The 27502-nt window shown below is 32.6% G+C and overlaps 2 protein-coding genes and 1 long non-coding RNA gene across 6 annotated transcripts; 1 reads left to right on the top strand and 2 right to left on the bottom strand.

Moving 5' to 3' along the window:
* Nucleotides 1–1459: 1459 nt before the first annotated feature.
* On the top strand, nt 1460–5857 carry LOC145958751 (receptor-like protein EIX1). 4 transcript variants are annotated; one of them, XM_083076298.1, is made up of 2 exons: nt 1460–5396; nt 5650–5857. In XM_083076298.1, the coding sequence occupies exon 1, from the start codon at nt 1965–1967 to the stop codon at nt 5364–5366; it is 3402 nt and encodes a 1133-aa protein (XP_082932424.1). In that variant the 5' UTR covers nt 1460–1964; the 3' UTR covers nt 5367–5396; nt 5650–5857. The 4 variants fall into 4 exon arrangements, with proteins under 4 accessions (XP_082932424.1, XP_082932421.1, XP_082932410.1 ...); XM_083076295.1 differs by having other exon boundaries at nt 1460–5400; XM_083076284.1 differs by having other exon boundaries at nt 1465–5400; nt 5640–5857.
* A 10797-nt stretch (nt 5858–16654) lies between these two features.
* On the bottom strand, nt 16655–18684 carry LOC145953907 (uncharacterized). The gene is made up of 2 exons (XR_014431133.1): nt 17680–18684; nt 16655–16891 (listed from the first exon to the last, which is right to left on the bottom strand). It is a non-coding gene; the product is annotated as an uncharacterized LOC145953907 (long non-coding RNA).
* Nucleotides 18685–24347: 5663 nt separating this feature from the next.
* Nucleotides 24348–25511, bottom strand: LOC145951802 (uncharacterized). The gene is made up of 2 exons (XM_083063886.1): nt 25239–25511; nt 24348–25160 (listed from the first exon to the last, which is right to left on the bottom strand). Exons 1-2 carry the CDS (start codon nt 25509–25511, stop codon nt 24348–24350), a joined length of 1086 nt encoding a protein of 361 aa, XP_082920012.1.
* Nucleotides 25512–27502: the final 1991 nt, after the last annotated feature.

Here is a 27502-nt window from a genome sequence, read left to right as displayed (position 1 = left end):
CGTGACCGATAGGGTCCTCCCGGTACACATGGTATTTTTTTGGTTTTAATTCTACAGACTTTCCTTAGTGTACAAATTGTAACAAAAAAGCCTTTATGGTGTGTTTGGATGAGAAATTTTAAATTCTTAATATTTGAATTACTTTGATTTCAATTTCTATCATTCTTAAAATATTTTGTTTGGATAAGTCAATTCAAAATTTTCAAATTTTAAATTGTTAGGTTGAATATGATAAATTGATTCCATCATGATAAAATTAATTTTAAAAATATTTTTATTTGAGATTTTTAAATTAAAATTTTATAAAAATAAATATTAGCTAATTTTTAAATATTTAATAATTTTAAAAATTAATATTAGATAATATTTAATAATTTTTAAAATATTTTTTAATATTGAATAATTAAAAACATGAAGAGATAAAAGATAAGATAAAATATATAAGTGAAATAAGAAGAAAAAAATATGAGGAATTTCAAATTCTCTCTTTCGGGAGAATTTGAAATTCTACTATTTCAAGGAATTTCACAAATGCTTGAATTTCAAATTCCTTATAAATTCCTCATCCAAACAAGGTATTTCACCTCAAAGAATTTAAAATTCTTTAAATAAATGAATTACTCCATTTAAATTCCTCATCCAAACACACTATTAGTGTAAAACAGCCTATGTCATTAGAAAAGTAAGTGTGAAACAAAAGTACTTTAATCTGCACTTCATGTGCTATTTAGTGACATTACAAAAAAGATTTTTTTTTTCTCAAATAATATTTTTTTAAAAAATTACAAAAAAAAACATCTATTACATATTATTTACTCAAATAGACCTCTTTATTGTTCACACTCTGAATTTGGTTCCCGGGAAACCGAATTATGAGTAGTGTTTAAATTTTTTTTTTCTTTTTGGGCTCAGGAATGTGTCAATTATACAATTGAAACGGGCCATTCTGCTTGGAATGGCCCATTCTGATCCATTTGTCATGTGTATTATTTTTATCTGGAACAGGCCGTTCTGATTGCAGAAAGGTCCGTTCTGAATCCAGTTTTCCTCTTCCTCAGAAACTAAAATGCAAAAATAAATAAATAAATCGGGAACCGAATTCTGAGTGTGAACAGTAAACAATTTGGGTAACTAATGTGTAATCGATGTTTTTAGGTAATTTTTCTTAAAAAAAACTATTATTTGAAAAAAAAAATCTGCAAAAAAAGTCTTTGATAATATAAAAATAAAGCATGTTAATTATATATGCTTTTTGATAAAATTACAAATTACCCCTTTCAACATCATTTTTTTTTGTATCTCCTGAAATTTTAGTAGTAGCAAGTTGCAAGTACAAGAAGTAGAATCCAATTAATGAACATATGATCAGTATACAAAATAATATTAATTTCACAAACATTTAATCATTTAAAAATGATTTGAGTATAAATCATATTTTTTGTTTCACGAAGAATGATGAGATCATATAACATCTTTTAAAATCCATGACTTTTTTAAAGAAAAATTAAATCAAATCACAAGTATAAATTTATGTTAGAACATTAACTGTTATGAGTATTTAATATTGAATATCTATTATTATTATTATTATTTATATTTTATTTTAATATTAAAATATTTGTAAAGGTAATTTATTTCTATAAATGGATTATTTTTTTTTTCTTTTCTTGTCTTTATTTCTTTACATTAAAAAAAAGTTATAACATTGTAGGAAAGAAGACACTTCTCAATCTCTCCCTTATATCTATCTTTTCAATCTCTTGCTTATATATTACTGTTTTTAGTTTTATCTTGATTTTCGTAACAATAAGCACAAAAAACTAAAGTGTAATTTTAAATATAATGTTTTGAAACTTCCTATTGCTTTGTTATTTAGCTATACTATCTGCGCTATATAAATCTTGTATTGGCTCAATCTTTCATACCTCACAATTAAGAGATAAAGCTGATTCCATTTATTTCATATGAGCAAAAAAATAATGAGTAGTTGTTTTGTGAAACTATTTTATGCACTTGTGCTGCTTTTATCGAATGCTGCAGGATCTATTCTTAGTGCAGAAATAAAGTGCATAGAGAGTGAGAGACAAGCACTCCTCAACTTTAAACAAAGTCTCTTTGATGATTATGGCATCTTGTCTACATGGAGGGACGGTGACAACAATACAGATTGTTGTAAATGGAGAGGCATACAATGCCACAATGAAACTGGTCACATACAGTTACTCGATATTCATGGTGATTATTGGTATGCAGGTGCACAATATTTGCAAGGTTCAATTAATCTCACTTCATTGATTGACTTGCATAATATTCAACATTTGGATCTCAGCAATAATTATTTTCGACGGAGTTACATCCCAGAAGAACTCATTGGCTCCTTCACCAACTTAACATATCTCAATCTCTCATACTCTTTGTTTGGCGGGAGCATTCCATGTGAGCTTGGAAAGCTTACACATTTACAGTATCTGGATCTATGCAACAATTTTCTCAGTGGGGAACTCCCTTCTCAACTTGGAAACCTAACATATTTACAGTATCTGGATCTAAGTCACAATTATTTTCTCTATGGGGAACTCCCTTCTCAGCTTGGAAACCTAACATATTTACAGCATCTGGATCTAAGCAATAATGATCTCAATGGAGAAATCCCTTATCAACTTGGAAATATCTCACAGTTGAGGTATCTTGATCTTTCAGGAAATTCATTTTCTGGAGCACTCCCTTTCCAGGTTGGGAATCTTCCTTTCTTACACACTCTTGGACTTACTGGAAATTTTGATGTCAAATCTAAGGATGTTGAATGGTTCTCTAATCTCTATTCCCTAACAATTCTTCGCTTGGATTATATTCATAATCTTGGCTCCTCTCATCATTCGTTACAAATGATCAACAAGCTTTTTCCAAACTTAAGAGAGTTGAGGCTGGTTCATTGTTCTCTTTTAGATACTGATCTTCAATCTCTGTTTTATTCAGGTTCCAACTTTTCCTCTTCTCTTGCCATCCTTGATCTTTCTTCTAATATGCTGACATCCTCATCATTTCAACTGTTGTTAAACATTAGCCTTAATCTTCAGGAGCTTTATCTTTTAAATAATAACATTGTTTTCTCATCTTCTTTCTTTCCAAGCTTTCCTTCTCTTGTGATCCTTGACCTTTCTTATAATAATATGACATCATTAGTCTTTCAAGGTAGTTTCAACTTCGGCTCAAAACTTCAAAATCTTAATTTGCAAGATTGTAGTCTTATGGATAGAAGTTTCATTATGTCATCAACTTCCATTATGAATTCTTCATCTTCCCTTCTCTCCCTTGATCTATCCTCCAATTTGTTGAAATCATCAACTATATTCTACGGGCTCTTTAACTCCACCACCAATCTTCGTTCCCTTTACCTTTCTTATAACATGTTAGAAGGTCCCATCCATGATGGATTTGGGAAAGTGATGAACTCTCTTGAAACTCTTGACCTCTCTGGTAATAAATTGCAAGGCAAGATTCCTTCTTTCTTTGGGAACATGTGCAGATTACAGATATTAGACCTCGCTAATAACAAGTTGAATGGCGAAATTTCTAGCTTCATTGAAAATTCTTCATGGTGCAACCAACACACATTTCGAAGTTTGCATTTATCTTCTAACCAGATTACTGGCGTGTTGCCTAAAAGCATCGGATTGCTATCTGAATTGGAGTTTCTTGATTTGGAGGGAAATTATTTGGAGGGCGAAGTCAATGAATCTCATCTTTCTAATTTTTCCAAATTAGAATACTTATACTTATCAGGGAACTCATTGTCTCTGAAATTTGTTCCTAGTTGGGTTCCCCCTTTCCAATTAAAATACTTGGGACTAAGATCTTGCAAGTCGGGTCCAAGTTTTCCAAGTTGGCTCCAGACTCAACGCTCCTTAACATTTCTGGATATTTCTGATAACGCGATTAATGATTCGACACCAGAATGGTTTTGGGGGAAATTGCAAAGTATGGCAACATTGAATATGTCACACAACAATCTCATAGGTGAAATTCCGAATTTATCACTGAAGCTTCTTAATAGACCATCAATATTTATGGATTCAAATCAAATTGGGGGCAAAGTTCCGTCGTTTATGTTTCAAGCTTCAAAGCTATTTCTTTCTAAAAATAAATATTCAGATTTCTTTTCATTCTTATGTTACCAAAGCACAACTTCAAACTTAATGACTTTAGATTTGTCAAGCAATCAAATAACGGGAGAACTCCCAAATTGTTGGAAATCAGTAGAGTCATTAGTGGTTCTCGATTTAAGCAACAATAAATTGTCAGGGAAGATTCCTATGTCCATGGGCACCCTCGTTAATTTGAAAGCTTTGGTTTTAGGAAATAATAACTTAACGGGTGAATTGCCTTCTACTCTGAAGAATTGTAGCAATTTAATTATGCTGGATGTGGGTGAAAATATGTTATCTGGTCCAATACCATCATGGATAGGAGAAAGTATGCAGCAATTGATAATCTTGAACATGCGAGGAAATCACTTCTCTGGAAATCTTCCTATTGATTTGTGTTATTTAAAACATATTCAATTGTTGGATCTTTCAAGAAATTACATGTCGGGAGGAATTCCAACATACTTAAAGAATTTTACCGCAATGGCTGAAAAGAGCATCAACAGAAGTGACACTATGCGACGTGTATATAATGGTAGTTTGTATGTAGTTTCTGGTCATTTGAGTTTGGGTTATTATACGTTTGAGATAACATGGATGTGGAAAGGTGTGGAACAGGGGTTCATAAATCCTGAATTGAATCTTAAGAGCATTGATCTCTCATGCAATAATTTAACAGGTGAAATACCAAAAGAGATAGGCTATTTACTTGGGTTAGTTTCTTTGAACTTAGCAAGAAACAATTTGAGTGGAGAAATACCTTCAGAGATTGGGAATTTAAGTTCACTAGATTACCTTGACTTGTCAAGAAATCATTTCAGTGGGAGAATTCCTTCTTCTCTTTCTCAAATTGATGGTCTAGGCAAACTAGACTTGTCCCACAACTCTCTTTCTGGAAGAATCCCAACGGGAAGACATTTCGAAACCTATGATGCCTCTAGTTTTGAAGGAAATGTTGATCTTTGTGGTGAACAAATTAACAAAACTTGTCCTGGAGATGGAGATTGGTCAACAACAGTGAAGCCTAAAGAAGAAGCAGTGAAAGGTGAAGATTCTGATTTCCATGAGGCATTATACATGAGCATGGGTGTAGGGTACTTCATTGGATTTTGGGGCTTAATTGGGCCAATACTTGTTTGGCGTCCTTGGAGAAATGCTTATCTCATGTTCTTGAATAGATTCATTGGTTACATGTATGTATGGTTAAGGACCTTATGGTGAATGTCGCAAAGTGTTGCTGCTAGCTCGAAGGTTGGTATGTTATAGCTTCTATTTTTTCAAATTCTTGGTTTTCTTCTACTGCAATTACATAAATCAAGAATTGCTTCGCATACATAAAAATAAAATAAAATGTGCTGCACTCATTAGCTAGCTCTTAACTCTAATGTTTACTGCTTTAACATGAACGTAGCTTAAAGAGGCGACATCAGAAATAAAATAATTCAGTTTTTTTTGTGATGTTAAATATTGTTTATTAATTCATTGATGCAATAGTTTACTGCAGAGGTGCTGCACTCTTCTGATCTGGGATGAAAGCTTTGCTGGTTGCTACAAGTGCAAGATATTTATTTAGTATTAGAGTTTAAGATATGTTGTATTTAATAAAGTAAAAACTTGTGAAATTTAATTTAACTCACTGTGATTTGATTGTATTGCATTGTGTAATATATGTGCTTAGACTTGTGATATCTAAAATTTTATCCTTTATAATACATCTTCAAAATTACCTAGGTTTTACATTTAAGAACTTTAAACCAAATTCGTTCAATTTAAAGAATCAAGCTACCCCATTTGTTACTGACCTTTAAAATTTGCATTTAAGAGTGAACTAAGTTAGCATAGACTCCTTTGCTTACACTCCACACTAATAGTTTCATGGTTCTACACTTCCTTATACAAACACGATCAATTGAAAATACGTCAACTACTGCTCCACTCCCCAATCGACCCTATTGTTTGGCTTGTTCTAGGTTTCCTTATTACTAAATATTTTATCTTTTTGGCAATTGAATTTGTTAATTAATATAAAATATTTATCGTAGGATTCGCAATGAGATGACAAAAATTAAAATAAAATAAAGTCGTCATCCATAATTATTTTGAGTTCAAAAATCATTTACATAGGGAAGGCACTAGTATTTTACGAAATGTTAAAAATAATTCACTTTAATTAAATATATAAAATTAGTGTAACTATAAATTATTTATTTTACTCCTTAAGAAAAAAAAATTATTTAGCTCTTTTTTATATATTAATTTATTTTTAAATATTACATTGAATAAATTTTATTATTTTCAAAAAAGAGAAGGATTATTATTTTTTTTATCTTTTGAGTCAATAAGGTTGAATCTTTGCTCTTATATATCCTCAAGAGGATGAGGAAATCAAACTTAAGTGGTTCTTTAGACTAGAAACATGTTAATAAGTTAATATATTTAATTTTAGTTTTTTCTATTTGAAAACTTATTTCGACAATTAAATAAGAATGAGATATGAAAAATATTATCATGATCAACTTGAACTTATTACAATAATCAAGTAGGAAAAACAAATCTAAAATAATTTTTGTGCTTAAACTATCATTTAAAATTTTGTTTAATATTTAATGAGATTTTTAGAATAATTAAATATGAAGAAGATCCAAAATGATTATCAATGATATGTTTATTAGTATTTATTTTAAAAGTTATTTGAGATTTTGACAAAATCATTTACAATAATTAGCAATAATCAAATAAGAAAGAGATCTAAAACGATTATTGTACTTAAAACATCATGTAGAATATTATTTAATATCTTTTATTAATATTTATTTTAGAAATGATATAATTTTATTTGGCAAAATTAATCAAAATAATCAAATAAGGAGATATAAAATGATTATCACACTCAATTTTATCATTTAGAATATTGTTTGATATTTGGTAAGATTTTTGTAATAGTTAAACAAGAAGGAAATTTGAAATAATTATTTCTTGTTAACAAACTTATTATTATTATTATTATTACATTTTTCATTTTTATTATGTTAGTGATTTTAATATTATACTTATATGATTTTTACAATAAAAAGTGATATATATATATATATATATATATATATATATATATATATATATATATATATGAATAAACTTATCTTTTTAGAATAGTGTACAAGTAACATCGTTTGGCCACACCATTCGGTACGGAAAGCCGATAAGAGCGGTCGAGCGATGTGGCCGAAAGCATGACTCTCGACAATTGATCACACCAGGTAACCGACACCCGATCGACCAAATTGAAGCCTCAGAGAAATATGTCATTATTATTATTATTATTATTATTATTATTACATTTTTCATTTTTATTATGTTAGGGATTTTAATATTATACTTATATGATTTTTATTATGTTAGATTAAAAGTTCATATCACTTTATATGTTTATCAAATTTTATTAAAATTGAATAACAACTTGAAGGTAATCAAAGTATTCATATTTTAGTATATTTTGAAATGTATATATTACGTCAATTTTGTTTACAAGAATGAAGTATTAAATCATCTTGAATTAATATAAAATTTTGTATACGTGATCTAAGAGTAAAAAACTTTCAACCTAACGGTTGAATTTATAAAATTTACATTTAATATAAAGTTATTAAGCAGTGTAATACTTAATAAAAGTTACACCGATTATTATAACCCTTCTCTTTTAAAATATTATTTTTATAAATTAAATTTATCATTTTAAATAAATTATTAATTAACTTAATATATTTATTCATCTTAAATCTAAGATATAAAATTCAACAAATGTATTTATCCTTGTTTTATTTTATAATTATCAACCATTAATAAGATATTAATTTAAAATCTTATCTAATTATATCATAATATTTTCATATCAAATTTAAAATAAGATATTAGTTATACAAAAATATCAAGATCATATAGTAAATTGTTAATAAGATTCTAGTTAAATAATTTAAAATAATTAATTTTTCAACTATATATATTGTTTGCAAATAATTTATTCCAAATCTAATCAAATTTTTCTATATAAATTATTAGTAAAATTTAATAACTTTTAATTTAATAATTGGATCGGTGAAATTCAACATACACCATGAGTCATTGAGCGGAGTAACTTTACTAAGAGTTACTTTGTGAGTCATTTGATTCTTCGTCCTCCTCTCTCTCTCTCTCTCTCTCTCTCTCTCTCTCTCTCTCTCTTCTGTATATATATTTAAAATTTTATTAATGATCTTTTTTAATATATGATTGTCAATTTTTATAAAAAAATTCTTACATTTTCGACAAATATAAATTTGTCAAAAATATTCTATCAGTAATATAATTTTTCCTATGATTTTTTTCCATAAAAAATATAATAAATTACTGATGCATAAATCCGTCGGAAATTATCTACATATATATCCGTCAAAAATATAAATTTTTCAACAAATTTGTATCCATCGGAAATATAAATTTTCCGACAGATTTGTATCTGTCAGAAATTATTCGTCAATAATATAAATTTTCATAGGAATTTTTTTTTATGTTGGAAATATAAATTTTCCGACAGATTTATATCTGTCAAAAATTATCCATTGATAATTTGCATTTTTCTTGTAGTGTGAGTTGTTGGGAATAAGGAGAACTCGACTAAAAAGTTCATTTTTTATTGGACTTGAACGCCACTAATAAATATAATGTATGGAAACTATATATGATTTTTGTCTTCTACGTTTTCTAACTCCTTCACTGGGTTAGAAAAATAAACGATCACATCATTTAGAAATTGAAATAATAGCATAGACTTTGAAATTTTTAGTCTTTGTAGAAAGTGAAACAAGTGTATAGACTTTAAAATTGCTAGTCTTTGTAGAAAGTGAAACAAGTGCATAGACTTTGAAATTGTTAGTCTTTGTAGAAATTTCATTTAAAGACAAATTAAGCTTGCCTTTCATGTTGCTTTAACGAAATAACAATATATCATATTTATTTATTTTAATTCTATAAAAACTTTTCTCTCTCAATATAGTGTCTTCTTTTTGTTATGCAACTGTTAGAAAGATTCAAAAATACTCTAAGAATGTGAAAATAAATTTGTATTTATAGTTACAAAGTGAAAAGAAAATGAAAAAAAATTGTGAATTTTAAAAATTAAAAGGAATTAATTTATTTAAATTTTTTCTAACAAAATTTATAGAATTTCTAGGGAATTCTACCTTTAGCTATATATAGATAGCAAATCTATATATGCACCCAAAAATCATATTTGAATTATCTTTTTTTACAAGTTCTTAACTTGTTGCGGCGTTACTAGTCCGAAAACTTCAAGTTAAATCATCAAACAACTAATTGTCTTACTTAATTTTTACATGTGAATATTAAATTAAATATTTTTATGCACAAAATCTTCATCAATTTTTTTTTTTTTTGCCAAGGAGAGGAGAAATCATCGATCAGTATTCATAACGATTATTATGACTTACGAATTATTGATATACCCGTTTTCTAATTTAAATATTAATTATATAATAGATAAATAGTTTGATACATAATTTTATTTACTATATATACATATTAATATATTTCATTCGTCAGTTGCATCGAATTTTATAATTTTAAAAAAGCCATGTTCTAATATGAAATACAATAACAAAAAATGTAACGACTATTTATCGTAAATAGACGCAATTTTCTAATCTATATCCTTTGAATAGGTAAGGAAATTAAGCAATCACATCAAATTCAAAAATTAAAACAAGTGCCAAGACTTGAAATTAGTGTAGTATATGCAGAAAATTCATGTAAAGAAAAGTTAATCTTTCATTTCCCTGACTTGGCAAAATAACACATGCATGTTATTTCTTCGTTGTAATTCTTCATAGACTTTTCTTAGTGTACAAATTGTAACAAAAAAGCCTTTAGTGTAAAACAGCCTGTGTCATTAGAAAAGTAAGTGTGAAACAGAAGTACTTTAATCTGCAGTTCATGTGCTATTTAGTGACATTACACAAAAGTCTTTGATAATATAAAAATAAAGCATGTTAATTATATATACTTTTTGTTAAAATTACAAATTATCCCTTTCAACATCATTTTTGTGTATCTCCTGAAATTTTAGTAGTAGCAAGTTGCAAGTACAAGAAGTAGAATCCAATTAATGAACCTATCATCAGTATACGAAATAATTTAATTACACAAACATGTAATCATTTAAAAATGATTTGAGTATAAATCATATTTTTTGTTTCACGAAGAATGATGAAATGATATAACATATTTTTTTAAAAATCCATGACTTATTTAAAGAAAAAATAAATCAAATCACAAGTATAAATTTATGTTAGCACAATAACTGTCACGAGTATTTAATATTGACTGTCTATTATTATTATTATTATTATTTATATTTTATTTTACTATTAAAATATTTGTAAAAGTAATTTATGTCTATAAATGGATTATTTATTTTCGTTTCTTGTCTTTATTTCTTTACATTAAAAAAAAAGCAGATTATCAACTGGTTACCATGTAATGTATAATTAGTTTTTAGCATATAGTAAATTACAATACTAATATAGCCAGCACCAGAAGCTTAAGACGATTATCAACTGATATTTCAGTCTAGATGTATTTGCATTTAATAGTATAATGTGTATCCTGATCTTGAGCAGATTCAACAGCTTTTGAAAGAGTTAGATGGTGAATTCCTCAAGGTAACATCACATTTCTTGTCTTTCGTGATCATATTTTATTGGAAAACCAAGATCAATGGAGCCATCCACTACTATATAGTTATTATTTTATTATTGTTTCCACCAGACATATCATCTTATTAGACTAAGATACCATTCTCTATAGAGGATTGTGGTTGTCGTTAACAAATCTACAGAATGAATGAACAATAATCAAATAGATTTCATTCTTTTTTTGCTTGGATTTTTAGAAAAAAACAAAGGATGGCTCTAGCTAGTGTTAGGCTCGATACATGTTGGTTTATTACATCTTAGTAGACAATATATAGGGAATGTGTCTCATTTGAGAATGAAAGTATATTGTGGGAGGATAGAAGCATGGACTCATCATCAAATTAGAATGGGTAGCCAAATTAAACAACCACATAAATGGCTGAATATTGTTTCCAAGTCACATTTAATTAATATAATCCATGCTGTCCTTCACGTGCTACTCTTATCTTTCAAGTTTCAACAGACCATTGCTTCAAGATAGCATGTTTCCTATAAAACATCATCAGAAAATAACTGGGAATGTGATAGAGTATATCACATGGCACAATCAATTAAGGATACAACATTAGAAAAACAAGGAAAATTAATATCTATATTTTATCCGTGAAAGAAGGGCGACCTAATGCCCAGGACTCTCAGCTAGATTCTTAATAGGGTAGATGCATGTAGCTTCCAGCCCGTGACTAAAATTTGAATGAAATTAATGTAACAATTCTAATTTCCTTAGTTATCCGAATTAAACTGAAAAATATAGTGAATGTAACTTACTGGATAATTTGCATTGCAGATCCTCTATTGCACTGAAGATATGATTACACGTTCGCTTTGGGAGGCAATGCATACAACACAACACAGTTTAGAAGAGGTCAAGGTATAACTTTTGGAGCGGTTAATGATGTAATACATTCATGTAACTTCTCTCATTATCCCCTCGTGAATTTTGTACTAAGTAGGGAAAAAATGTGTTAAGAATCAGCTTATCCATTGTGATTGCTACCTGGCATTTCATAGAATGTCATCATTTCTTTAGTATAAATTTTATGTAGACATTACACAAAAGGCTTTCCGAAGCTTCATCGAGACAGGTATATAGAGAGGCTAATAAGAGTTTGCTCAAGCAGATTTTCTTTTTTGTGCAGAGCTTGAGCCAAGATGTAATAGTATTTAGGGACCTAAAGAGAGGGAGTGTAGAAAACACAAGCAGATAACCAGTACATAAAAAATGCAATATGTTTGGAGGTCGAAACGGGAGTATCTGGTTTTCCCATATGGGCATTGATGAAAGTTAGATAAGTCTTTTTATCCCAAGATATGGAAGTTTCTTTAATCGAAATCTCCTCCTCACACTACTAGAAAAATTAAAATTAGAGAGGGAAAAAATCCGTCACTAATCTTCATAAAATCCGTCACAAATAAGTTAGTGACGGAATTTGTGACGGAAATGATTCCGTCACAAAATTTGGCATCACAAAATATTTAGTGACGGATTATTTTCTCCGTCACAATTAGTGACGGAATTAAGGCATCACAAACAATATAATTTCCGTCACTAATTTGTAACAATATATGTTTAGAAATTAATAAAAATCCGTCGCAATTTGTGAGGGATTGAGAGGTATGAATCCCTCACAAATTGTGATGAATCCCTCGCTATTTGAGAGGGATTAAATCCCTCGCTATTTGAGAGGGATTGAGAGGTATGTGAGTCTGTCACAAATTGTGATGACACAAAATCCCTCACAAAGAATCCCTCGCTATTTGAGAGGGATTGAGAGATGAAAGAATCCCTCACTATTTGAGAGGGATTGAGAGATGAAGGAATCCCTCGCTATTTGAGAGGGATTAAATCCCTCGCTGTTTGAGAGGGATTGAGAGATGAATGAATCCCTCGCTATTTGAGAGGGATTAAATCCCTCGCTGTTTGAGAGGGATTGATAGTATGTGACTCCGTCACAAAATCCGTCACAATTTGCGACAGATAAAATCCGTCACTAACTGGGTTGTGAATCCCTCTCAAACTGGGCATCTTTGATGACTAAATTTGTGATGAATAATTGCGAAATCTGTCACAAACCGTTGTACTGAATGAAATCCATCGGTGATAAATAAAATCCATCACAAATTACAAATTATTTTTTCGTAAATTTGTAAAGAATATATTTTTCTCCTATAATTGTGATTAACAAATAATTTATTAATTAATCAAAGAAGTTGAATTTATTGTGTAATTGTTTAAAAAATTAACAAAATAAATAATTAAGAAAAAAATTCTCAATTCTATAAAAACATGTAACTAAATACAAATAATACAAGAAAGTCAAGCATACCATAGATACAAATAACACCAAATATAACAAAGTATCCCTAATGTATGATAAGTACTATAGTAAAACTTAAACATAACAAATTATAAGTTTAAAGCATAGTAAACATAATAGTAAAAGATAATGCATCCCTAAACATCTATATCATGATCATCATCTAACTCATTATCATCAGATTGTACTGTGTCAGCATCATGTGTAGGAGGAGGTTGGAGAGGACAAGAAGATTGAGAAAACATCTCCATAAATTGCTTCAGCTGCTCACGAACCAACCGAGACTCTTCCTGTGAAGCACGAATCAAATCTGCTCGCTTGACTCTGACTATTTTGCTCATAGGACATATTTTACTTTTGTTTCTGAATGGTGTTTGTTTATCTTATTCAATTTTTTTTATATATTGTCTCATTCCTTTTGATGTTGCCAAAGGGGGAGAGAAAAGGAAAGAAGGGTCCTGATCAAATATTAGATATTTTGAATTGAACAATTTAATCTGATCATTACAACTGTCTATTTAAAGTCAAATTTTTACAATATAAAAATTAACATCAAACAATGATTTATTAAGGGGGAGACTAAGGGGGAGTGATCGATATACACTGTTTTATGTTTCTTTCCATCTAAAGTATGTTGTCATCATCAAAAAGGGGGAGAATGTGGAAGAACGTATCTAAAGGATTTTGATGATGCCAAAGAAGTTAAAGAAAACAAGAGGTCAAGTTAAAGCAAGGTGACCAAGAAACAAAAATTTCAAAATATTTTAGATAAGTCTTGTCAACCTAGCTTAATATGTAAAAAGAAATCTTTAGAAATATTGCATAAAGTTCTTGGCCATTTAAAATAAAGAATTTCAAAGAAAACCCAAATATGATTTATATTAATAAGGTTTTGAAAATAAAGGTTTTCAATATTTTAAGTTTTAATAAGGCAATTATTGTTTTTAAGAGACTGGTAATCGATTACCATTACATGTAATCGATTACCAAAGGATGAATCTCATATGTGCAAAGTCACTCTTAAAACGTGCTCTGGTAATCGATTACCCATTACATGTAATCGATTATCAGAAGATGAAAATTTCAAAATTTGAATTTAAACTTTACAATGTTCCAACCATTTTGAAACTAAACCGTTGTAATCGATTACCAAGTGTTGTAATCGATTACCAGAGCATTTGTGAAATTCTATGAAATAGTAGAATTTCAAATTCTCCCAAAAATGTAACACTTTGAAATTCCTCATATTTTTTTCCCCTTCTTTCACTCATATATTTTATCTTATATCTTCATATTTTTAATTATTGAATATTCAAAAATACTTTATAAATTATTAAATATTATCTAAATTAATTTTTAAAATTATTAAATATTTAAAAATTGGTTAACATTTTTTTATAAAATTTTATTTAAAAATCTCAACATATAAATATATTTTTAAAAGCAATTTTATCATGATAGAATCAAATTATCATATCCAAATTAACAATTTAAAATTTAAAAAAAATTGAATTGACTTATCCAAACAAAATATTTTAACAATGATAGAAATTGAAATCAAAGTAATTCAAATACCAAGAATTTCAAATTCCTTGAATTTGTAAAATTACTCATCCAAACACACCATAAGGGAATGCAATTGTAAGAGACAATTATATGAGTAAGATATTTATTGTATGGATTAGAGTACTTTGTGGGTTCTTAAGAGAACCCTGAGAGAAACAAATAAACTATGCAAGTTTATATTTTGCTTTTTGATTATTCTGTTGTATTCCTTGTTGCGTGAGATGTATGAATATCTATTAAATTCCACAAATACATGAGTTTTGATTTGAATCAAACATGTTTGGTATTTCAATTATGAAAAATATTATGTTATTCAATTTTTGTTATTTGTGTTATGGTATGTGGGGTAGAGGGTGTCACACAAATGATCAATTTATCTATACTAAGTTATATACTAAGTTATATTTATCAAATTATCAATTTATCTATAAATATACTAAAAATATTATTGATATTAATTTATTAGCAATATTAAATTATTAATAATATATAAATTTTATTTATTTAGTAATAATAAATATATATCATTTGTTACATTAATAAAAATTATAGTATATATGTTAACTTAAATTAGCAAATAATGGTATAATTTTAAATTATTATTATATATATATATATATATATATTGAAATTTTAAAATTATTAAATTTTTAATGGGAGAGATTCAAATTGCACAATTATGATTTTTGAGAGACTAAAATTGTTCAATTAAAAATTAAAGGACTAAAATTGCACAATTACAATTCTTTAGGGACTAAAATTATGCAATTAAAATCTTAGGGATCAAAATTGCACAATTACAATACTTGAGGGATCAAAAATGTAATTAAGCCAAAATTAAATTAATATTTTTTTTTATTTTCACAAGTTTTTTTTAAAATATTTTTAATGAATGTCTTAGTTTCTTATGTTCAAAATTGACAATTTTTTATTTAATTAAATGAATTTCATAATTTTTTCAGTCCTTTAATGAAATAAAATATTTTTAATTTTATTATTTTTTTAAAAAAAATTAACATATTTTCTTTAATTATGCATAATTCTTAAATATAAAAGTTTCATAAATAAAATTTAATATTTTGAGAGGGAACAATTTGTCACAAATTTTTTCACAAAATATTTTAACTTATTTGTGACGGAATTTTGAGAGGGAAAAATCCGTCACTAATTTTTTTCATTTTAGTGACGGAATTTGTGACGGATTTTTTAGAGACGAAGTTCATTCCGTCACAAATATTTTTTTTTATTTAGTGATGAAATTTGTGACGGATTTTTAGAGACGAAAATTTTTTCGTCACAAAATCCGTCACAAATATTTTTTTTTTGATTCAGTGACGAAATTTGTGACGGATTTTTAGAGGCGGAATATATTCCGTCACAAAATCCGCCACAAAAGTCAATAAATTCTTGTCGGTCACAAAACTTAAAATTCCCTCACAAAATGCGTCACTATTAGCGATGCTATTTTTTCCCTCACAAAATTCGTCACAAATATTAATTTTTCTAGTAGTGTCGAAAGCATCGAGGTAGAACCTATCTCCTATAGGCGCCAAGCCAGTAATCACAACAATGTCTAACAGAGTGGGACACACAAAACCACATGGAAACTCAAAAGCTCGAGTTTCTCTATTCCAGAAAAAGATTGCAGAAAGAAGCATTTGGGGGTCGAAAAGGTGTAAGTCAAATTTAGTAAGTTGAATGAATTCAAATATTCCAGTTTCTACCCACATAGAACGCATTGCACCTTCCACGCGTGCTAACCATTGTGAATGCCTATCTTTGGTGGGGGGGGGAATGCCCTAAAAATCTTAGTTGTATCTCCAAACAGGGACAAGTCTATTTGTGACACCCTCTACCCCGCATATCATAAATCAATAAATTTAAATAATATAACTTTAATAATCAAACATGTTTACAGAGTATCACATTTTTAACAAACATAATCAGCGGAAATTACAAAGAAATAAATCTCAAAGTTTTCAAAGTAATTTAAAATGACATTAACAACCTAATCTAATCTTATCTATACCCCGATGTCACATGTCCTATCAGAGCATAGCCCATAAAGAAGCCTAAGCTTCACCACCAACATCCTCAGCCTCATGCTGATAATCACCTGTATAACGGTTAAAGAAAAACAACACAAAGAAAAAGGGAGTGAGAAAACATCTCACTCGGCTCACAGTGTAGGAATATATACTAGATAGCCAAACACAAACAATACATACGTAAAATAACAATATCTCATATTTGCACATATATCATGCAATGGTTTTCTTGACTAGACTCACAAATGCATGCATGTGGCGCCATACGGAAGATTCTCATATCATCGTGGGTGACCCTAAGGTACACCTGGTTATCATATCGTGGGTGACCCAAAGGTACACCTAGTTATCATATCGTGGGTGACCCAAAGGTACACCTAGTTATCATATCGTGAGTGACCCAAAGGTACACCTTGTTAGTCGTGGGTATGCGGCCTCAGCGGCACACCTGGAGTATTGTATGCATATGATGCATGTCAAACAAGACTCTATGCATTCGCATATTACTTTATCACTTTCCATGGTCATTTCATATCTCATTAACATATTATCACATTTCATATCTCATGTCTCAATCATATTTCATATTATCTCATGGTCATTTCACATCATCATATTTCATCATCACATCATATCATATTATCATCATATCATATCATCACATTCACATTATCACATCATATTCACAACTTTCACAATTATAGTCTCAACATAGTTTCTATTCATACACGTATATTAACCAAGCAATTAGAACATACAAACAATATGACATATAACAAACACAGGACTGGGGGCCAATCCCACTACCCAGCATACAATCCCACACCCAGAGCGAGGTTTCTCACTCCCCCCTTACCTGGATGACAAGCGCTGAAACTAAAGAAGAGCTTCCTCCTCTAGGCTCCTTCTACTAGGATAGAACCACCTCCTATGGATTCCTCTAGGTCTTCAAAGAGAAGAAGAGGAGAAGAAGAGAGTATAAGAGAAGAGAGAATGAGAATTGAGGGATGGTTTGCAATGGAGAAGTGAAGGGCTATTTATAGCCTTCAAGACACATTAAAAAAATGGAAAATAATGAAAAAATCTTAGACAAAACTAAGTGGAATGAATTAGTGAGATGAATTATTAAAGTTGGTGGGATGAATTAATGGAGTTGGTGCCATGTTCTTTTCCTCACCGACTTTAGCTACTGATTTGGACCTTATAGACAGCCGAATCTGAAAATATTTCCTTCATGAAAGTTGTAGGATTTTCTCTTATCTTTCCATAGCCACCAAGTTTGTATCATTTGAACAACCACCGACCAAGTTATACCCCACAAACCGAGGCTTGCCAATCAGTCCAGCGAGAAACAATTGTATCAATCAAATTCCAATTTTGACCTCCTAAACGACCGATTGTGCAAATGGCTATTTCTGTAAAAGTTGTGTGTTTTTCTCTTAGATTTCCATTGACACCAATTTTGCATCATTTGGACCATCACAGCCCAAGTTATGCCCTAAACACCGAGGCTTGCCAATCAGCCCAGCGAAAAACGGTTTTAACAAAGAAAATCACAACTATCTAATTAAGCCCAATAATACACATATCTTTCTAAAGCCTACAATTAAGCATAAATGGAGTGTGAATTAGTTACAATTGAAGTAAAATATAATCACCAAATTATGACTAAATAATAATAATAATAATAATAGTAATAATAACCATTTTGAAAACTGGGATGTTACACTATTTGTGAGGAGTGAATAAAAGGTAACGCAGAAGAGTCCTCAGGTAACAAGGTATTTCCAAATTTTTTCTTATTCTGACCCATAAACGGACCTAAACAAGCATGAGTAGTGCCATCTTCAAGGGTGAAAGGGAGAAGTACCTGTGACTGGAAAATTTTGAGGCTTGCTTCCTCCATGCCTAGGATAGGGACGAAGGTTTCATCACCATCCTTCACTGTGCAGATTGTGGCATTGGTCGTTAGTAGGGGAAGGGATTGTGTAGACGAAGCAGTTGCCAATGTGGGAGAAAGAACGGAGGCAGTGGCAGATGTTGACGTAGCAGAGTAAGCCATGGTAGTATTGAGAAATAGGGAATCAATGAGTGCAAGAGCAGAGAAGTGAGAACGGAGAGCAAGAATGAAGAAGAAAGTAAAGGACTTGGGGCATAGTAAAGGCGGTAAAAGAAAATTTACCCTAGATGAAATCCTTTTAAACAAGCTAATGGGCCTGAGTGTTGGGGCCCACATATTAGGCTAGGGCCCACATATCAGATTATCAAATCAGCCACCAAAACGTTCAAATCAAATGGACAAAAATCTAGGGAAATGGAAGCACGCGCAGTTATAATTTATGAGGGGACAGTAAGTTATGATGAAAGCAATAACTACATTTGAAACATGCTCAAAATAGGTTTTCATCGAACACTGGATGTTTAAAGATCAAGATTGGAAGAGATCTATATCAAACAAAGGAAGAATGAGGTCAAGAAGTGATCAATGAACGAGCGTAATGTGTTTTGTGTCGAGACATGAAAAGAAAGAAAAGATAAAGACAGGTAGGAATTTAGTCCTCTTCGATTTGACATATTCCTCGAAAACTAAATTCCTAGGGGGCATCTATTGGGGCTACTCGAAAGCTACATCACTCGAAAGCTATACTGTTGAAGTTACTCGAAAGAAAGACAAACAAATAGGTATCTACTAAGAAGGTATTAGAAGCCCTAAATATACGTACTCGAAGATTGGTCAAAAAATCTAAAAGGTGAAGGCTTCTCTGAGTAGTTAAGCAGTTACACTAAGGTGGTTACCAAAAAAATTTGGTCGAAGAAATAAAGAGCGTGGAGGGGACAATTATGAGAAGTTACAAGGATTCCACGAAATTAGCGTAGTGGTCAGCAATTACACACCCACGACGCATTTACACAGGATTAACCTCTCTCAAGTAAGATCTATAAATATGGGAATCATACCCCCTCAAAAGAGGTCAGAAATTTCATACTTGCACTTTGTAAGCACTCTCTGCCTGCGCATATGACTTCCGTGCAATAAAGAAGATCTATAAATATGGGAATTAGTGTAGTTAGTTTCAATTCGTAGTTGATTTTTAATCTGATATTGTAAGTTGATCATTATACGAAGTGAACTATGATTCATATTGCTAACATATTTATTGTTCATTCCGTTCATTTGAGTATTTATATGCATGAACATTATTGCTTGATAATCATCAATGAATATTTAGAAACAAGTAATTATTAGTCTTTCTACTTCGTTTCTTAATCTTCATAAAGTTCAAAATGTCAAATACCTAAATTGAAACGGTTTCGTGCTAGTTCAAGTAAAAAGAACTCATAAACTAATTCCACCACAAACACAAACAAATTCAACTTGTAAGGCAAGTGTTGCCTCCAACTTATAAACTCTTTAATTGTTTTATTTCCAATCAATGTGAAACTTGAAGTTTTATTTAAATATTAATTAGAACATGTTTTTAGAAATAGGATTAATTCATTATATTGAAAAACAAAAATATATTATTATAAATTATTTTAACTCTTAAAATATTTAATATTCTAAAAAAAATTAGTTTTTTTATTAAATAATTTTATTTTAAAAACTATCATTCAATTAAAACTCATCATCATTAATTTATACATTTAATTAAAATAAATATTTAATTATTAATATTTTAAATTAAAATTAATTTTTATGAAATATTTATAAATAATTTAGTAAAATAATATTTTATTAAGTAAAACTTTTAATTTTAAAATTTTATAATTTTCATTAAATCAAAATTCATTATCATTAATTTATCATATTTATAAAATTTATATATTTAATTTAATTAAAATTAACTCCAAATTTTTTTAATTAAAATTACAATAAAAATTAATTATAATGATATATTTATAAATAATTTAGGAAAATAATATTTTTTAATTAATTATTCTTTGAAATTGGTTGGGATTTATGTGAACCAACTCTTTGGGACTAGAACAAACCAAGGCTATCCAAGAAATAAAGAAGATTGCACAGAATCCTCCTGCATTAAAAATCCCAGGAGATGGGAAAAGAATACTCCAGACAGATAGACAAGCTTTGCCGACAACATGAATACTTCTATGATCATTAAAATTGTAGAAAAATTTGTAAAAATTCTTACAAGTTATTTTTCATTAAAAAATTATAAGAAATATCTATAAATTATTTTTTCAAATAAATTTGTAAATTATTTTTTTGAAATTAATATTATAAGAAAATTTGCAAAAAAAAAATTTGCGAATATTTTTTTTTGTAAGAGAATTCGCAGGAAAGTAACAATTTTATAGTAATGTTTGACTCTTTAAAAACTTTAACTTTATTAAAGTTAACTCTCTTTGAATTTGTGGTTTTTTTTTTTTTTTTTTTTTATCAAATTCAAATATCGAATCTTGAGAACTTATAGCAGAATTAGTTAGACTAACAAACATTGGTATCTAACAAGAGTATATGTCTTTATATACATGTTATTTTTAACATCTTGAAATTTTAATTTGAAAAGTTTTAAAATGTGTTAACATTTATGAAAATTAAACTTTGAAAAGGATAAATTTTCAGCATACATTTCTCGAATTTTATCATTTCCAAAATTTAATATTCGAAAGTATTAAAATTTTATCTCTCTAAAACCTATACTCTTTAGTCACAACTCCTAGTTGAACCCTGAATTTAAAAAAAAAAGAAAAAAAAGAAACTTGAATCATAAAAATAAACTCCAACTTCAAAGTTTGTACGTGTCCATTCCACCATTCACACATTTTGCAAAGCATAAAAATAAACTCTCGTCAATTCATGTCTTTGCCACCATCTTTTACGACGCTCTGGCATTTTCCATGAAATGGTAGTGCGAAATGTGAGATAAAAGTAAAAAAGTTCCATGACCAAAATCAATGAAATTTATATTATAGCCTTTGTCCTTTAAAGTTATCTTTATCAACTTTCCTTGCAACTTTGTCTAGTCTTTTTTTTTTTTTTTTTTTTCTCTCTCTTTTTTGCCTAATTTTTGTCGTTTTATGCATTTTGTTTACCTTTTGTTATTTTAAATGCTTTAATTGCTTTGAAACTTCTGAGTTACGATTGTTAAGAGACTCTTCGAAGTAGATCAGGAATCCAATTGAGAGATGGAATTCCATCACAAGTCAATCGTTTATTAAGAATCGATTTAGTAAAAATAAATCAAATCACAATAGTATAAATTTATGTTAGTACAATAACTGTTATGAGTATTTAACATTGAATGTCTATTAGTAGTATTTATATTTTATTTTACTATTAAAATATTTGTAAAGGTAATTTATGTCTATAAATGGATTATTTATTTTCTTTTTCTTGTCTTTATTTCTTTACATTAAGAAAAAAGCTATATCATTGCAGGAAAGAAGACACTTTTCAATCTCTCCCTTATATCTATCTTTTCAATCTCTTGCTTATATATTACTGTTTTTAGTTTTATCTTGATTTTCGTAACAATAAGCACAAAAAACTAAAGTGTAATTTTAAATATAATGTTTTGAAACTTCCTATTGCTTTGTTATTTAGCTATACTATCTGCGCTATATAAATCTTGTATTGCCTCAATCTTTCATACCTCACAATTAAGAGATAAAGCTGATTCCATTTATTTCATATGAGCAAAAAAATAATGAGTAGTTGTTTTGTGAAACTATTTTATGCACTTGTGCTGCTTTTATCGAATGCTGCAGGATCTATTCTTAGTGCAGAAATAAAGTGCATAGAGAGTGAGAGACAAGCACTCCTCAACTTCAAACAAAGTCTTTTTGATTAATTATATAATAGACTTGTAAAAATAATTAAAGCCACATCCTTGGCCGAGAGACATCTCGGGAGGGAAGATTTGTAAAGATAATTTAAGCCACATCCTTGGCCGAGAGACATCTCGGGAGGGAAGACTTGTAAAAATAATTAAAGCCACATCCTTGGCCGAGAGACATCTCGGGAGGGAAGACTTGTAAAGATAATTTAAGCCACATCCTTGGTCGAGAGACATCTCGGGAGGGAAGACTTGTAAAAATAATTAAAGCCACATCCTTGGCCGAGAGATATCTCGGGAGGGAAGACTTGTAAGAAATTTTAACGTAAGCCACATCCTTAGCCGAGAGACATCTCGGGAGGGAAGACTTTAAAAGAATTTTAAAGGTAAAAATGCAAAGCAAGTCAAAGATAATTGAACTGTGTTGTTATTGATTGGATGCCTCATTAAAAACCTTGCCGGCCAAAACCTCTTTTCACGATTTTTTAAGAGGAGAAAAGACCGGTTCAAGGAAAAGAGTGCATCATTACACATAGTTGAAATGTAAATACATGAGGTCGATTCAACTGTAATATGTCTTCAAATGAGTAGAATTCCATGTCCGAGGAACGACCTTGTCGGACAGTTCTTCTAACTTGTACGCGCCATTGTTGAGGACATGCCGTATCCGGAAAGAGCCATCCCAGTTGGCTGATAGCTTTCCTTCTGAAGAGTTGCGTCTGGCTGACCCGGTTGCTCTCCATACAAGATTGCCTTCGTGAAATGTTCTCGGCTTGACGTTTGAATTGAAACGGCGTGTCATGCGTTGTTTGCATGCCTCGGCCACAATCTGTGCTTTTTCTCGTGTTTCATCAAGGACATCAAGCTCGGCTCGGAGCGAAGCATTGTTAGACTCCTCATGGAAGTGCTGTCTTCGGAATGATGGTTCTCCTACTTCAACTGGGATCATGGCGTCCGCGCCGTATGTCAGGCGAAAGGGTGTTTCTTTTGTTGCTGATTGTGGTGGACATCGATACGCCCAAAGGACCTCTGGTAACTCTTCGGCCCATGCCCTTTTTGCCGCGCCGAGACGCTTTTTGAGCTTAGTCAAAATGACCTTATTTGCTGCTTCGGCCTGCTCGTTTGATTGGGGGTGCTCGACGGATGTGAACCGATGCCGAATACCAAGATTTTCAAGGAAGGTATTGAACTTCTTATCAGTGAATTGGAGGCCATTGTCCGAAACGATGGTGTACGGGATGCCGAAACGGGTAACCAGACTTTTCCAAACGAACTTCTGGACATTGGTTGCGGAGATGCAGGCGAGCGGTTCGGCTTCTATCCACTTTGTAAAATAATCTACTGCAACCACAAGGAATTTTACTTGCCCTTTTGCCATGGGGAAGGGTCCCAACACATCGATGCCCCACAAGGAGAAAGGCTAGGGGGAGCTGACACAGTGTAACTCGGCTGCCGACGCGTGAATGAGGTTCCCGTGCTTTTGACATTGCACACATTTTTTAACGAAATTGGCGCAATCTTCCTTCAAAGTCGGCCAATAGTAACCGGCCCGCAAAACTTTAGCCGCCATTGTTCGCCCGCCCGAATGAGAACCACATATACCCTCATGTATTTCTCGCAAAACGTAATCAGCCTGGAGGGTATCGATGCATTTGAGCAGCAGGGTGGAAAATCCTCGCCGATAAAGCTCATTGGCTACTACTGAATACCGGGCCGCTTGCGTTCATAATTTTTTGGCTTCCATCGGGTCAGTTGGTAAATCTCCTCGGACAATAAAATTCCGAATGGCTGTTATCCAGGTTGGTGTCTCAGCATCGGTTGCCATGCATTCTCCTGCCACACTAGGAGAAGGAATCTCGAGGTGAATAGTGGTTCGCAACTGTCCTGGCTTTCGGTTGCTGGCGAGCCGAGCTAGCTGATCGGCTCGTTCATTGTTGCTACGCAAGACATGTTGTATGCGCACCTCAGTGAAATCGTCCTTGAGTCTTTGGAAGAGGTGGTAATATTGCAACAGATTGGAGTCTTTGACCTGAAAATTGTCATTGACTTGTTCGGCTACGATTTTCGAGTCGGTCCAGCAGATGATCTTCTTGACGCCCATCTCGGTTGCTAGTCTCATTCCGGCTATCAAGGCTTCATATTCCGCCTGATTGTTGGATGCGCGGAAGCCGAACCGAAGGGATTGTTCCACTGTGATGCCTGAGGGGCTAGCAAGGATTATGCCGGCGCCACTGCCTTGGGCATTAGAGGACCCATCAACATGCATGATCCACGGCTCGTCTTCAAAACGTCCCGGGGGAGTGAGCTCACTAACAAAATCAGCCAAATGTTGTGACTTGATCGGTCCTCTTGGCTCGAAGGATATGTCAAATTCCGAAAGTTCGACCGACCATGCCATCATCCGGCCAGCGATCTCCGGCTTTCGGAGGACCTTTGCAACTGGGCAGTCAGTTCGGACGACTATCCGGTGGCTTTGGAAGTATTGTCTTAAACGCCGAGCAGCATAGATGAGCCCTAAGGCCACCTTTTCTAGTAGCTGATAACGCCGCTCGGCATCTTGTAGCGTCCGACTGATAAAGTACACAGGTTGTTGATGACCCTAGTTTTCTTGTACCAGGACGGCACTCACAGAATGGTTTGAAACAGCCAGATAAACGACCACATCCAGATCACTGGCTGGTTTGGTGAGTACAGGAGGTGCACTAAGGCGCTTCTTGAATTGCTGGAAGGACTCTTCGCATTCTTGGGTCCAGCTGAACCATTCTGCTTTTTTGAGTAACAATAGTATGGGCTGAGCTATTTCGGCCAGACGAGGGAGGAACCGAGATAGTGAAGTGAGCCGGCCCGCTAGCTTTTGAACTTCCTTTAAAGTGCCGGGGCTTTTCATATCCAAAACGGCCTGGCACTTGTCAGGATTCGCTTCAATGCCTCGGTTGGACAGCATGAACCCCAAAAACTTTCCACCCGAGACCCCGAACACACATTTTTCGGGATTGTCTCATTTGATGCTGCCGAAGCGAGTGGAATACGTCGGACAGGTTATGCACATGCGTGGAAATGTCGCTTGACTTTACCACCATGTCATCAACATATACTTCCATACTCTGACCAATCTGATTATGAAAAATTTTGTTCATCAATCGCTGATAGGTTGCTCCGGCGTTTTTCAGCCCGAACGGCATGACCCGATAGCAGTAGTTGGCCATTTCAGTGATGAAAGCCGTCTTTTCTTCATCTTGGGGGTGCATTCGGATCTGGTTGTATCCCGAGTATGCATCCAAAAAGGACAAGAATTTGTGACCTGATGCTCCATCAACAAGTCGGTCAATATCCGGCAATGGGTAGGCGTCTTTCGGGCAGACTTTGTTCAAATTTGTGTAATCGGTACACATCCGCCACTTCCCGCTCGGCTTTCGTACCATGACAACGTTGGCCAGCCATGTCGTATAGTGTACTTCTCGGATGAACCGAGCATCTAGCAATTTAGCGACTTCAGCTTCGATCGCTGCCTTTCTTTCTTCCCCAGCCTTCCGACGCCGCTGGGCAATCGGCCTTGCCTCTCTGCTGATTGAAAGCTTGTGGCAAAGGAATTCCGGGTCAATACCCGGCATGTCGGAAGGGTGCCATGCAAACAAGTCTTTGTTGTCGAGAACTACCTGTGCAATAACATTCCTTTCCAGTTCAGAAAGGGTGGTCCCTAGATAGGTGACCTGGGAATTCGAGATCCCCACCCTGAGAGGTTGCTTGTCCTCAATGGGCTCGACTCTCTCATCCTGATCAATTCGAGGGTCAAGGTCCAGTGACGATTGCTGTGACACCGAGTGGACTTGCTTCGGCTTCTCCGTTACTTCTTTGTTCGTTTCTGGTAACCGCAGGCTAGCAAAGTAACATTCTCGTGCGGTTTTCTGATCGGCGTGGATAGTTATCACCCGCCCGGAATCGGATGGGAACTTCATGGCTAAGTGAGGAGTAAACACAACTTCCCCAAGCCGATTCAATGATGGACGGCCGAGCAGAATGTTATAAGATGTGCTAGCGTGAACTACCACATACTTAACTGAGATGTCACGGTATTCTGCTCCTTCGAATCCGAACCGAGTTGACAACTTGATATATCCTTTTGTTTTGACCCGCTCACCTGAGAACCCAACCAGGGGTTCATCATAAGGAATTAGCTTGGATTCCGGAATACCCAGCTGTTTGAATGTGTTCCAATACAGGATATCGGCTAAACTTCCTTGATCGATCAACGTCTTACGTACAATACAGTTGTGAATCTCAACGCTGATTACCATGGGATCATCCTGATCGGGGTCAATACCCTTGAAATCGGCCTCGGTGAAGGTGATAGTGGGGAGGCGACGGCAGACGTTTTCTACTGCATTTACGTGCTGAACGGCTCAAAGGTGTCTCCTCTGGGCCGAAGAGGACGAACCTCCGCCAGCGAATCCACCGGCTATGGTGTTGATGACTCACCGAGGCTGTGCCGAAGGCTCGTCTTCTCTCCTGTCTCTTGATCGGCTACGCTCTCTGTATGAGTGTGTTCTTGTTCTTTGTTCAGGCTGATCATGCCGCCGAGACCGATCGGTGTGTCGGGACGAGTTTGAACGGTCTATGAAGCCATGCAGTTGCCCCTGCTTGATTAGGTCTTCGATTTTGTCTTTTAAAGCCGCGCATTCTTCTGTCGAATGCCCCCGATTGCGATGGTACCTGCAAGATTTTGTTGTGTCGGCCCTGGGAGGGGTCGAAGCTCGTTTCGGGACTGCCAACACGTCTGAGGCAAGCGCTTGCTCTAGTACGACGAATCTGCTTGTATTGAGGGGCGTGTATTGTGAGTACCTTGGTCCCCCGAGGAGGCTTCTCGCGGGGAACCAACTC

Source organism: Cajanus cajan, chromosome 1, assembly GCF_000230855.2.
Source record: "Cajanus cajan strain Asha chromosome 1, NIPB_CcT2T_4, whole genome shotgun sequence".
Taxonomy (NCBI): domain Eukaryota; kingdom Viridiplantae; phylum Streptophyta; class Magnoliopsida; order Fabales; family Fabaceae; genus Cajanus; species Cajanus cajan.
The sequence above is the reverse complement of the archived record's forward strand: the minus strand, read 5'-3'. Positions and strand labels throughout refer to the sequence as shown.

Coding starts and splice junctions, on each gene's coding strand:
- LOC145958751 (XM_083076298.1), top strand. CDS start 1,965: ATGAGCAAAAAAATAATGAGTAGTTGTTTTGTGAAACTATTTTATGCA.
- LOC145951802 (XM_083063886.1), bottom strand. CDS start 25,511: ATGAAAAGCCCCGGCACTTTAAAGGAAGTTCAAAAGCTAGCGGGCCGG. Junction 25,161..25,238: donor ATTCTGTGAGTGCCGTCCTG/GTACAAGAAAAC, acceptor CGGCGTTATCAG/CTACTAGAAAAGGTGGCCTT.